Here is a 13807-nt window from a genome sequence, read left to right on the forward strand (position 1 = left end):
TGCCCCGCCTCTGGGGAAGCCTCTGCCGGCTTAGGAGAGGCTCAGGAGACGTCGGGGCACCGCGCAGGGGTGTGAAAGGGCTGAGCAGGTGAGCTGTTGCGGGTTGGAGCCAGGCGTCTGGGAAATGACCAGCTTGGCCAGTTCGACCTTAAAACCGTGCTTGGCTGAGAGCCCTGCCGATGTAGGATGTGATCCTGAGCACGTTGCTCTCTCCGGCAATGCTGAGCTGGGGCTCTGTGTTGCCTCTGTTTTATGCTGGGTCCAGGTCTGGTGTCTGTATCCTCCGTGGTGTCCCAGAGGTTTCGGTGATTTCTGTGCACTAGAGCTATGGTAATTGCAGTCTAAACAAATCTTGTGGTGCAAATGATATCCTGGGGCATCTGGGAGACAAGAAACTTTCCCTTGTTGGAAATGCAGGAGCTGTGCATTTGCATCTTATTGGGAGAAGAGAATTGGTAACTTTCCCAGCCCGTACAAGGGGTGTGCTGTTTTACAGCTCTGAGAGCAAGTAATGGTTGGCATAACCATTTGCACTTGTGGTTTCTTTCTGTGTGAGTGTTTGGTGTTAATTCCCTTCCTGCAGGTAGCTAGCCAAGAGTGTGTGGTGGCCTCTGTGTGAAGCAGCTCTTGAGTCTCTGCTGGGATTTGTGTACGTTGTTCCTTTGCCATAGGAAAGGTGAGTAGGATTATTTCCATGTGTTGCTCTAAGGCTTCCTAGCTTAAATGCTTCCATAAGTGGACTGATGTTCAAACAACCCTGTGACTGCCAGTCTCTTCTAAATTTCTTTGAGAATGGTGATTCTGCCTGATCTTTTATATAACTGACCTGGAGTTTATGTGCCCCAGATGATCTTAAGTATTTTTATGAGTAGTTTGTTTATTTTTTTTTTGTTATTCATTGAGTTTTTTGTTGTTTTTGACCAAAAGTACCTAAGAACATGTGCGAACAGGTGCATCTCTTCTGTTGCTGGGATTTGTTTTTTTGTGTTGAGTCTTAATTTAGTTTTCTAAACTGTGTTATCCACAGGAAGAGATTATGTAATCAATTAAACTGAACAATGAGGTATCTGCAGAGAGAGACGTTTTTGTGGGGCTATGTTTTGTGTAGTAGTTCATGCTGTGAACACACTGCAGTTTTAAATGGTATCTATGGGATGTTGGAGAAAGATCACTCTGGCTTTAGATGGAAATGCTGTCTGGTACTCCTTTTCGTTATAAACCTGGTATCTTAAAGGGTGTAATTTAGTATTTTATCTGATGTGACATGCCATCTGAATCCTAACAATAGTTGATTTCTTTGCTTAATATGCAGCTGATTACTTTGTGTGGAATAAGTGGAATATGCAAGGGGTGTTGTCTGAGATGCTTTTTGTCATACACACAATTCAGGCCTACTTTGCGTGAGATCACAGGAGACTTTGCTTTGTTTTGCCATCTGTGAATTGTGTGTCAGACAATATCTCCTAATATTCTGTAAAAATCTGTTAGTCCTTGAAGGCTTCTTAATCCTGAGCTATACCAGTAGTCAGAATTTCAGAGCTGGGGAGTTGTTGTGTAGTGTACTTTATGTGGTCTAGACCTTTTTTCTGTGGGAGTAAAGGAGAACTAAGCTGCTGTTAGTCAGGATCACATTACTGAGGTTGTTAATGAATCCAGCTTTTCTATATGCTTTTGAAAGATCTGGTGAAAATGAATTCTGACAGTGTGCTAGGTGTTTCCTAAAACCCAGAGTGTGTGAGTCTAACCCATCCTACTGACCTAATGCAGAGTCACAGTGGGTCTGAATTTGAAATGCTTGGAGTGTGATTGAAGCATCTCCCCAGTTTGAGATGATGGGAGCTCCCATGAGCATGTCTCTTACGGAAATCTAGTCCGAAGTTGGGTGTGCAGGAATTGGACCTCAGTCTCCTCTTGTCCATGGTTTTGAGAGCATTTAATCTTCATTTGAGTATATAATAGTCCTCCCAGAGCAGACAGGTGTATTTTGATCATATGAGTATGTACCTGACTTATTAAATAAGGACAGCAAATATGTGAGTTGTGCCCACTGCAAAAGTAAAAACATTAATCCTGGTGCCTGGAAATCTGGTATTGTAATTCACAGATACAAAAAGGAAAAACACTCTTGAAAGTCAGGAAGGGAATGGAATGATCTGTGAGATCACTTCTGGATTCAGTGAGATGAGGATTCACTACATTGTACACTGCATCCAGAGTATCTGGGTTGTGGCATTTGAGTGTGGAGGAATGATAGAGGAGGTGGCAGCCTGGGGAAAAATCAAGGAGAGGCTGGCATAATTAGCAAGGCAGAATGGGGATGTAAGGAAACAAGTTATGCAGAGCATACTTATGGTGACATCTCCTTTGAGGAAAGCTAGTAAAGTTCTGTGTATTGTCAGTACCAGTTCTGTAGTCCTCTTCAGTTCCTCTGGCTGAGGGTCACAGTTGCTGTCTGTGCCTGCATTCCCTCAGGGCCAGTGTGGGGCTGGGCAGCTCATAGGAGCTTGGGCTCCATGTCTCACCTCTTAAGTTCACCAGTAAGAGTGAGATCTGCTGCTCTGGTTGGGAGCCTCTGATGCTGAGTGAGGCTCTCTTTAAGCACGTGAGGAAAATCAGTGGGCAGGACCAGCTTGTACAAATCTTCCACAAATCAATTGGTTAAATGGGCTAGTTGCAACAAGCTGGGTGGAGGATGGTGCTTTTCCTCCCACATGAGGGTGGGAAGGAATTCAAAGTCAGAGATGTCAAAGGTAGAAGCACACTTAGCAGACACCTATTTGTTTAGTTGTTTTGATACTGATAGTTGCCTACTCTTTGCTACCGTATTACTACTTCTAATGCATTATCTGTGGGATGTTTGATGTATTTGTCTCGTGTCTCTGTACAGATGCATCATTATTAGATGTCAGACTAGTTGTCACCTGTGCTAAGCTGCAACCAAGATGGCTAAGTACAGACTTGTTCTCTTGAGACATGGGGAAGGAGCCTGGAACAAGGAGAATCGCTTTTGCAGCTGGGTGGACCAGAAGCTGAGCAGTGATGGGATAAAGGAAGCTCAGAACTGTGGCAAACACCTCAAAGCACTGGGCTTCGAGTTTGACCTCGTCTTCACCTCTGTACTCAGGCGCTCCATCCAGACTGCATGGCTCATCCTGGAAGAGATGGGCCAGGAGTGGGTCCCCATTCAGAGTTCCTGGCGACTGAATGAACGTCACTATGGTGCACTGATTGGTCTCAACAGAGCAGAAATGGCACTAAATCATGGGGAGGAGCAAGTGAAACTATGGAGGAGAAGCTATGATGTTACACCACCTCCCATAACTGAATCTCATCCTTACTATGAAGAAATCTACAATGATCGCCGGTATAAATGCAGTGATGTCTCTCAAGATAATCTCCCAAAGGCTGAAAGTCTAAAAGATGTGCTTGATAGACTCCTTCCCTATTGGAATGAAAAGATAGTGCCAGAACTGAAAAGTGGCAAAATGATCCTTATCTCTGCTCATGGTAACAGCAGCAGGGCATTGCTGAAGCATGTGGAAGGTAAGGGTCTTCCTTTTAGCCTTCCCTTCTTTTCCTTACTTAACTGTTTAGAGCTCTAAGTCTTGTTCTGTGGGATATATTACTTATCTTGGCTCTGTAACACTCAGTATCTGTGGTGTCCAATGAGAAAGTTAGAAGTTGGCTTATTTGAACAGGAATCAAACTGAGGGATGTTGAAGGGGGAGAGAATTAGGTTAATGTAGTTATGGAAAGAACCAGATGTTTTCCCCTTGTCCCTCACTGTTCATTTTAAACTACTGTATTCAAACTAACTTTGTGGTTTGTCTAGATGTGTAGTGATAGGGTGAGGGGTAATGATTTTGAGCTGGAAGAAGAAAATTAAATTGTTTAGTGTGAGGGTGGTGAGACACTAGAACAGGTTGCCCAGGGAAGTTGTGATGTCCCTCCCTGGAAGTGTTCAAGGCCAGGTTAGACAGGGCTTTGAGCAACATGGCCTGGTGGAAGGTGTCCCTGCCCATGCAGGGAGTTTGCAACTAGATGATCTTTAAGGTCCTCTCCAACCCAAACCATTCTATGATTCTATGAAACTCTTCAGGATCTAACTATTTTTGGATTTATTCAGCTGCTTTTTTTAAAAGGTTGAAGTAGTAATCTGCGTGTTAAACAGGCATTACTGTAACACAGCAGAATAAAGTGCTTGTTGTGGAAGGCATTCTTGGCTGTTACTGTGGAGGGTCACTTTTGAGGCTTCATTCCTGATAATTCTTCAAAACGCTGCTGAGAGCAGATACGAAAACTTATGGAAATAATGTATTATTTCCCAATATAGAAAATGCCTACCAATAGACAGCTAAGTTTGTGGCTTAGCATAAGATTGCTGACTTACTTGGGACCTGAAAAGGCTGTGATTTATTTTTGTAATTTCTATATTCTTTCTTCCCCTGCCTCTTTAGTGACATGTCTTCTAGTCTAGCTCATCCTAAACTGGAAGGTGGATTGTATTCATTTATTTGTCTGTGGCTAGAGTAGAACTTAGTGATTATACATGTATTAGTTCAGCCTACTAGAGGTTTAGTTGCAAGTAAGCACAAACTGGATTGTGTCAACTCCATTTTTTTTAGTTATAAAACTCTGGTGTGTGCCTGTAGCTCTGACCCAATTCTGCTGAGCACTTTTTCATTCAGGCATGCTGGAACAGTCAGGAGAGCTGATGCTTTAGCAGGAATCAGAAGATCAGGGAGTAAGCATGTACAGTGGATTCTGGAAAAATGGAGACTGTGATCTGCACACCAAAATTCAGCTTGGAGGAAGGTTGGTTCAGCCACTTACACCAATGTGGTCAGAGTGGTTATCCATGCTCAGAAATGATCAAGAATTACAAAGAAAGAAGGGGCAGGGGGATCTGCAGCCATGGTGTCTCCCTGATAACTGAACCTATTCCATGAACCCACATTACCCAAGCTCTGTGGGGTTGAAATGCTGACCACAGCTTCAGCAGAAACCTTGGGCCACTTTTGTGTAGGCATGCACCAAGACTAGAGCTGGCAGCATCTGTGACTGGTAGAAGTTACTTTAGAGTTAGTATGGCTGGATTCCTTGCTGCATTAAGATCAGAGGGAACAGTCAAAGTTAGAACAGCTGCAAAGCTTTTCTTTGGGAAAATTTGTTAGGTGTAACTCTGCAAGGGTTGCTTTCTCTACACCTAAGTAGAATAGAGCTGTCTCTCTTGTCTGTCCTACACTGTACCTTTTCCCTCCCTTTCACAGGGAAATGTGAGGAATTCTTGGCAGAGGATCTAGTTCTGTTGACTTAAGACTGCCTGTCAGCTACACCAACTCCCACACAGGAGCAACTGCCAGACACATGCTGGCTGTTCTGCCCTTTATGAAGTGGAGATTGCTGCAGAGCTGGCCTGAAGGGTTATATGAACCAGGGCTTTAAGACTCCTGTTATTGCAGCCCACTTTCCTTTATTTCAGAGCTCCAACCTGTATCTAGCTGGATCTAAGAGGTTAATTTTCTGCATTTCTCACTCTGTATCTCTGAAAGTATCTCTCCAGAAAGGCTGTGAGTTGTGAGCTGCTCTGGAGCCTTGCTGGAGTTGGACATGATTCAGCAGTGCTTAAAGTTTGTTAGTCTGCTGTATTTATAGCACTGACTGTGAGGTGGGCTTGGGTTTTGTGGATTTTTTTTGGACAAGCTTAGTGTGTCCTGCACTTCCGTGGAAATTTCTAGGCCCCTCTAAACTTAACTGGGGCCATGTTTTTTGACATTTAGTAAATTCCAAAATGAGACTCCAAATGCCTCAGGCACCAATCCTGCATGACTGCTTGGAATGCCTTAGTCATAGTAATAGCTTAATCCTGGAAGCTGTAGCTCAGAAACTTTAAATGGCAGTAAATATGAATGTTTTCATTCAGTTTGATCTGATGAAACAAATCTGATTGTTTTAGGGTGAAATCTAATGTCTTCTCCAAAAGACTTCAGAAGTTACTATTTCAAGGAGGTACTTTTTTTTTTTTTTAAACAGGTCTGCAGTTTTCTGAATGTTTTCCTTGTTACTCATAACTGGTAAAGAGCTTGAAATGTGGATCTGCTTTCCACTTGCACATAAAAATAACAGGATCATAGTAACATGAGTAACATGTTACATGTCAAAATAATGAGTAACAATGTCAGGCTAACAAGGCTTTGATTGTGGGATTGGATTTTGTTCTTGTTTTCTCAGTGCTCAGAGTGGACCTCATTAAGGTATATGAAATGTCTGTAGGACCTGTCAGGGTCTGCATGTGAGGCCTTAAAAAGTGAAACTCTAGTAGTCTTTTTTAAAACAGTATAAAATACAAACTGAACCATACTCTTGTATGCACTTGAGATCAGAAACAGTTTACTCTCCTATGCTGGTGGGCTGGGTGACATTTTTCCTAAAGGTTTCTATTGAAGATCTCACTGCTGTGAGCTACTGGTGTCAGTGGGGAGGCTGGGCTCTGTTCCTTCTAGCTAATACCTATGAATGTGATGAATGCCAGCAAGGACAAGTGTGGCTGGCTTTTGCAATCCTGTCAAAGATACAATGTTGTGATCAATTTTTTTGAGTCTTTGTAACTGAGTTTGTCCAGTCCTACCTATCCTGCCCCCTGGTATCGCAGCCTAATTCCAAGCTATGCAGAGTGATGGGGAATGGGTGTTGTGGTCAGTTCATCATAATTCTGCTGTGCCTTCTTCCTCACTCTTCCCCTGCTCCAACATGGGGTCCCTCTAATGGGAGACAGTCCTCTGTGAATTTCTCCAATGTGGGTCCTTCATGTGGGCTGCAGTTTTTCACAAACTGCTCCAGCATGGATCTCTTCTCTGGGGTGCAGTCTTTCATGAACAAGTGGCTCCAGCGTGGGAGGTCAAGTCCTGCCAGCAAACCTGCTCCAGCATGGGCTCCTCTCTCCCCAGGTCCACAGTTCCTGCCAGGAGCCTGCTTTAGCGTGGTCTTCTTGTGGGGTCACAGCATCTTCCAGGCATCCAGCTGCTCTGAAGTTGGGCCCTCTGTGGGCTGCAGGTGGTTATCTGCTCCACTGTGTACCTCCATAGGCTGCAGGTGGACCGCCTGCTTCACCATGATCTTCACCATGGGCTGCAGGGGAATCTCTGTTCTGGCACCTGGGGCATTTTTTCCACCTCCTTCTTCCCTGATCTTATCTGCAGGGTTGTTTCTCTCGCGTATTCTCACTCCTTTTTCCTGGCTGCTGCTGCACAGCAAGTTTGTTTTCTTTTTCCTCTACTTAGATGAGTTATCACAAGGTGCTACCATAGTCACTGGTGGGCTTGGCCTTGGCCAGCAGTTGGTCTGTCTTGGGGCTGGCTGGCATTGGCTGTCAGACATGGGGGAGACTTCTAGCAGCTTCTCACAGAAACTGCCCTTGTTGCCCTCTCTCTATCAAAACCTTGCCACTCAGGGTCTGCATGTGAGGCCTTAAAAAGTGAAACTCTAGTAGTCTTTTTTAAAACAGTATAAAATACAAACTGAACCATACTCTTGTATGCACTTGAGATCAGAAACAGTTTGCTCTCCTATGCTGGTGGGCTGGGTGACATTTTTCCTAAAGGTTTCTATTGAAGATCTCAGTGCTGTGAGCTACTGGTGTCAGTGGGGAGGCTGGGCTCTGTTCCTTCTAGCTAATACCTATGAATGTGATGAATGCCAGCAAGGACAAGTGTGGCTGGCTTTTGCAATCCTGTCAAAGATACAATGTTGTGATCAATTTTTTTGAGTCTTTGTAACTGAGTTTGTCCAGTCCTACCTATCCTGCCCCCTGGTATCGCAGCCTAATTCCAAGCTATGCAGAGTGATGGGGAATGGGTGTTGTGGTCAGTTCATCATAATTCTGCTGTGCCTTCTTCCTCACTCTTCCCCTGCTCCAACATGGGGTCCCTCTAATGGGAGACAGTCCTCTGTGAATTTCTCCAATGTGGGTCCTTCATGTGGGCTGCAGTTTTTCACAAACTGCTCCAGCATGGATCTCTTCTCTGGGGTGCAGTCTTTCATGAACAGGTGGCTCCAGCGTGGGAGGTCAAGTCCTGCCAGCAAACCTGCTCCAGCATGGGCTCCTCTCTCCCCAGGTCCACAGTTTCTGCCAGGAGCCTGCTTTAGCGTGGTCTTCTTGTGGGGTCACAGCATCTTCCAGGCATCCAGCTGCTCTGAAGTTGGGCCCTCTGTGGGCTGCAGGTGGTTATCTGCTCCACTGTGTACCTCCATAGGCTGCAGGTGGACCGCCTGCTTCACCATGATCTTCACCATGGGCTGCAGGGGAATCTCTGTTCTGGCACCTGGGGCATTTTTTCCACCTCCTTCTTCCCTGATCTTATCTGCAGGGTTGTTTCTCTCGCGTATTCTCACTCCTTTTTCCTGGCTGCTGCTGCACAGCAAGTTTGTTTTCTTTTTCCTCTACTTAGATGAGTTATCACAAGGTGCTACCATAGTCACTGGTGGGCTTGGCCTTGGCCAGCAGTTGGTCTGTCTTGGGGCTGGCTGGCATTGGCTGTCAGACATGGGGGAGACTTCTAGCAGCTTCTCACAGAAACTGCCCTTGTTGCCCTCTCTCTATCAAAACCTTGCCACACAAACCCAATACAGGTATAGAAACTATTGCACATGTAGGGGTGAAACAAAGGTACATAATATGCTGTAGCCATGGTTGTAGCCTACCCATCTTCTTCCTTCTTTCCTTAAAATCTGCAGTGAGCTAACATTCTGTAAAGATTATTAGCCAGATTCTAACACTGTGCCTGCTTCCCTTCTCTACCCTACTAAAGCTAGGTTATCTGCCAGCCAGCAGGGAAGGCAGATTCTAGCCCTTAATGTTTGACTTACTAGGCTAAAGCTTAATTTTTTTTCATTAAGTTTGTGGGAAAGATGCTATGACCTGACTTACATGTCAGTTATAAAGCAGCAGTTCTAGAACAAGGCTGTTTGTTGTGGCTGAATGTATGCATGTGGTCATGTGTGTTTTGTTGGATGAGTCATCTGACCTCAAATGTAGTTGACCTGTAGATGAGGGGTGTAGCTGTTCTCAATACCTGTTGTGTTATTTGTGTTGCTCTACCATAAGAATAGAAGGAAGGAACTTGGTAAGAACAGGTGAGAGGGAGGGAGAAGCTGAGCCAGCCCTTGAAGGTGTTGGTTATAGGTGCTCAAAATAAGCCCAAGGGGGTTTGCCTCTGTAGGACTTTACAGGGTGCAAGTATTTCAAAGCACTTGATGAGTTACCAGGAAAAAGTGAATTCTTAAGCTTTCACAGAGATAGCACTGATCTGTGTTTGATCACCCAGTTCAGTTAAATGGAACATAAGTGATCTGGGAAAGAATTTGGAATGTGATTTTGAAAGATCTTTTTTTGTAATAGGTGCTGTACCAAATTCTTACAATGTTCATGTACCAAACTGCTTCCTGCTACACAGCTGCTCTTGAACAATATTTAGCAGATGCTCATGAGAGAAAACATGGGAGATGTCCAGCTGAGGAATTCCATTGCCCAGTCAGCGTTTTATCTGCAGTACTTCCATAATGTCTGTGGGTTTTCATGGCTGTAAGTAGGTAGGACCTTAGTTTTAAATGTTCTTGGGGAAAGACTGCTTCCAGCAACATAGTATCCTTCAGCAGTGCTTAGACCCAGGCTTTACTATTTTACAGGAGGGAAGAATGTTTCTTCTTTTATGATCTTATTTCCCATTGCACCTTGTAGTCAGTAGTTGAAGCCTTGCCATGGTTGCTCCCTTCTACCCTGTGAGATGGGGTGGGGTTGACTCAGGCCAGCTCAGATGAAGTGCAAGTAAAGGTCACTTGGCTATAGTTACAGGTCATGAAGTAACTGGATAGCAGTTAGTTCATGCTTGCAATGGCCAAAGTGTAAGATGTGATCTCTTTAATGTCCTCCTAGCCTACTGAGTGGGGAGTTTTCTGTGTGCATTTTGTCTGCAACTGAAGAGCTTGTGTGACAAGCCTTATCAGCTTCTTGCTTCTTAAAGAACATAAATTATTTATTTCAGTACTGTTACTGTATTTGTATAGCAACAGGACACTATTGTTTCTTTAGGATTTTTGTCAGACTTCAACTTGCATTTCCAGCCATCTGGCTGTGAGGCAACACTTGTGTTTGAAGAAGAAACAGGAGGAGAAAGCCAACATGCTTGTTACAGCTTGTTTATCCTTCACTATGCTGTTTTGCTTTGTAAATCAACACTAGCTGACATTGGTGTGGTCACTTTGTGTTCTGTAAGAAAAGCAAAATACATTTCTGAGTCCATGTAGCCACAGCTAGTTTTGTTTAATCCATCTTTAGAGGAAACTTTCAAATATCCTGGCTCCTGACCACATTATGTGGTTTGCCTAAATTCTGCATGACATCATCTGCTTTGTGTATATCTGAATAGTTTAGTCTGGGAGCTTGAAGTTGAGAGGTGGGCAGAACACTTCCTGGGGCCAGGTGCTCTATGGGTACATGGTGATGTGTATGTTGTTAAAATCAAATATGTTTAAGGATCCTTGAAATAAGTGCTCAGGCAGCTTGGCTGCTTGTTTAATGAACCAAAGTCCTTGAACAGTGCTTTTGCCTTCTAAATGGATTGAATGTTTTCCCCATTGATTTCAGTGGTTTAAAAATTTTAGATGCTCCTTGAGTGCTTTTCTGTAGGTCTGTGAATCTGCTGCCTACAACAGGTGGTTTATTTAATCCCTTGTATATAGGGATTACTTAAACTGGCAGAGTATGACTGTTTTTGTTTTTTGTTTTGTTTTTGTTTTTAATGGACTGGTGGCTCAATGTGTATCAAGGTGTAAGATTCTTACAAAACTTTTTCTCTTGATCCATGCCTTTCTGAAACTTAGGCCTAATCTACAGCTGAACTGAGTGGCTTAGCATAATCAAAACAAGAACTGGTTATTGCAGAAGTTGCGTGCTTGTGTAGTCTCTGGACAGGGGCATAAAATTGTTCTCATCTCATTATTAGTTCTGTTTTTTTTCCTGACCTGTTGTTATCCCACCATTGTCAAGTGCCTTCACTTTGTGGCTTTGCCTGTTACTACCTTGGCTCTGCTTTTCTAATTAATGTGAAAATCACTGGTAAATTTGCACTCATGGGTTCTGAGAACGCTCTGTTTTTTCAGCTGCTCAAGAGGATGTTTTCTTCGTGCAGCTTGGTTTAGTTTGTATGGTGTCGTCATTTTAGAAGCTTGTGTGTATTTTCTAAGCATGAATTACTCAAAGCTGTCCTGCTTTACAACAGCCGGCTGCTGCTGTGACCTCAGTGCTTCTAAAAAGGGGAGAAAAAAGAAATATTAACATTCCCAATGACACTAGCTTTCTTTATTCCTCAAAACTTTTCAGGCAAATGTTTTTGCAGTCACTGTTTCTTATGCAACTACTTAGACCTTGAGTGGAAATGTACTAGGAGGTTTGGTCTCAAAAATTTTGGATACTTTGGAGTCTTCTGTGTTTGATATAAAATAACCAGCAACTTGATTTATACTAGATCCCCAGAATACTTTAATCACAGCTGCATAAAATTTTCTCCCTGGATACATGTTATTGTAGTAAAGTGGAAAAATACAGGAAAAAAGTTGTATCAGTTGACTTTCTCCCCTCTTTTCTTCGCTCCCTCATTTGAAAGTGGAAATTAAAATTTTGCATTTAGTAATTCTGAGAATAGTACTGCAAGCAAGATGCTATAAACTTTATTTTGAAACATCAGTGTGGGCAGTGGTCCTTATGTGATAAGAATTAGGTTAGACATTAGAAATAAATTCTTTACTGTCAGGGTGGTGAGACACTGGAACAGGTTGCCCAGGGAAGTTGTGGATGCCCCCTCCTTGGAGACGTTCAGGGCCAGGTTGGATGGGGCTCTGAGCAACCTGGTCTAGTGGAAGGTGTCCCTGCCCTTACAGGGGAGTTGGAACTAGATGATCTTCTAGGTCCCTTCCAACCTAACCCATTCTGTGATTCTGTAATTAAATGCTGATTTTTAAGACAGCTTGTCTGAGAAGCTTTGCATACAAGAGCAAAATGAACATTGGTATTCTGCCTTTTTAAGAGGCTGTTTGTATTGGTTCCTTAAAGGCTATTTCATGTCATATGGGCTTTATCCTCTTTTATGCTGCATGAGTTTGGAAGATAATGGAGGAGAACCTGTTGTTCTCAATGTCCTGTATTAAAAGAAAGGCATAGTCTCCAGTGTAATTACTTCCTGATTATTTCATGTGTAGACTGAAAAATGAAGAAACTGTCTTCACTTTATTGGGAATTGTCTTCAGCTGTTCTGAAGCACTAAACAAGGTGTGGTCTAGCTGGGAACTGACCCTTGAGTATTCATGGAGGCTTAAACATGTCCTTGTCTGTTTAAAGCTATATAATCTCAAAAATCAGGCTAAACTAGATACAATTAGAAAGCTGTTCACTAGGTGTAACTGTTTTGTTTTATTTTGTCAGGCATCTCTGATGAGGACATCATCAATGTCACACTCCCCACTGGTGTGCCCATACTACTTGAACTTGATGAGGATCTGCACCCTCTGGGCCCTCACCAGTTTCTGGGTGATCAAGAAGCCATCCAAGCTGCCATCAAAAAAGTGGAAGATCAAGGGAAAGTAAAATCTGCTGAAAAGTAAAATCCCACTGATGAACACAGCTGTTTTCAAAGTGTTATAATAGGTGATTTATGTATGACTGCTAGGTTGCACTGTGTAAAAATCTCAGTTTCAAGCACTAAATAAATGGGAGGGACAATTGCTGAGTCTCAGGTAGGTAGATTAACCCTCTGCCTTTCAAAAACTGGAATTTAGATCTCAGCTTGAGGTTATGGATACTGAAAAAAGAAATAGAGATCATTCAGGTAATGAAAAATTTCAGGGTGGTGTGCCCCAGATCTGGGGTTGAGTATTGCCCAGTACAGAATTAAGATATGTTATTAGTGTCTACCAGTGATCAGTCCTCATCTGTTAAGAGGAAAAGCATTAGCTTACTGGACTAGTTAAGCTCAAGTTGTTGTAGGCACTAAAACTTTCTCTCTAATAAGACCACACCAAGTAACAGAATTACCTAGTATGATTCTTCAGTGTTAACACAATGACAGTTTGTTCTGGATGGGGTCTCTTTGGTCTTTCAAAACATAGCTGTACAACTCTTTGCCTTTTTTATTTTGAATCTTCCAAGGCCAGTTCATGGTCCAGAGGAGAATTTTATAAGAGATGTCCAGACCAATATAGTTACCATAATTGTATTTTGCTACACTATATTCCAGTTTTTTAAGGAATCTAGAAGGAATCCCTTTCCCTCCACCATGTTTGCAAAGCCTAGCATGACTGCAATTTGCTGACTTACAATAATATGATTTAGTTCAGACTTCAGTCCACAAACTAAGCACAAAAATTTCCTTCTCAGTGTTTGAATTATCACATAGTTCTTAGTGAGTGATCTGAATAACTTTGAAACACTTATGTAGCATGTACTAGAGGTTTGATCATCTCTTAGTCAAGCTGTTAGAATAATTCCTGTTTATGTTAGTAAAACTGGATATAGAAAAACCCCCCACTCTTAAGCTTTCCTGAGTTGCAAAGATCTTTGAGATAAACATGTTCCACAGTAAAATTACTGTGATGTTCTCTGTATCAATTTCTCTGGAGGGCTGAGAGTGATGTATAAGGCATATAAAATGTGTTACTGGCTGCAGCTCATTCAGCCATTATGCTTGTAGAGAAGGATATTCTGCCATGCCTGACAGTGTTTTCCTCTAAAACTGTCTTCACAATCATAGCTTGATTC

At 42.9% G+C, this 13807-nt stretch overlaps 1 protein-coding gene across 1 annotated transcript; it reads left to right on the forward strand.

Annotated features, from left to right (window-relative positions):
- Positions 1-2942: 2942 nt before the first annotated feature.
- On the forward strand, positions 2943-12841 carry BPGM (2,3-bisphosphoglycerate mutase). Its single transcript, XM_010002929.1, has 2 exons — positions 2943-3543; positions 12476-12841. Exons 1-2 carry the CDS (start codon positions 2943-2945, stop codon positions 12652-12654), a joined length of 780 nt encoding a protein of 259 aa, XP_010001231.1. The 3' UTR covers positions 12655-12841.
- Positions 12842-13807: the final 966 nt, after the last annotated feature.

The sequence above is a fragment of the Chaetura pelagica genome, unplaced genomic scaffold (assembly GCF_000747805.2).
Source record: "Chaetura pelagica isolate M959 unplaced genomic scaffold, ChaPel_1.0 scaffold117, whole genome shotgun sequence".
In the NCBI taxonomy this organism is placed as follows: Eukaryota; Metazoa; Chordata; class Aves; order Apodiformes; family Apodidae; genus Chaetura; species Chaetura pelagica.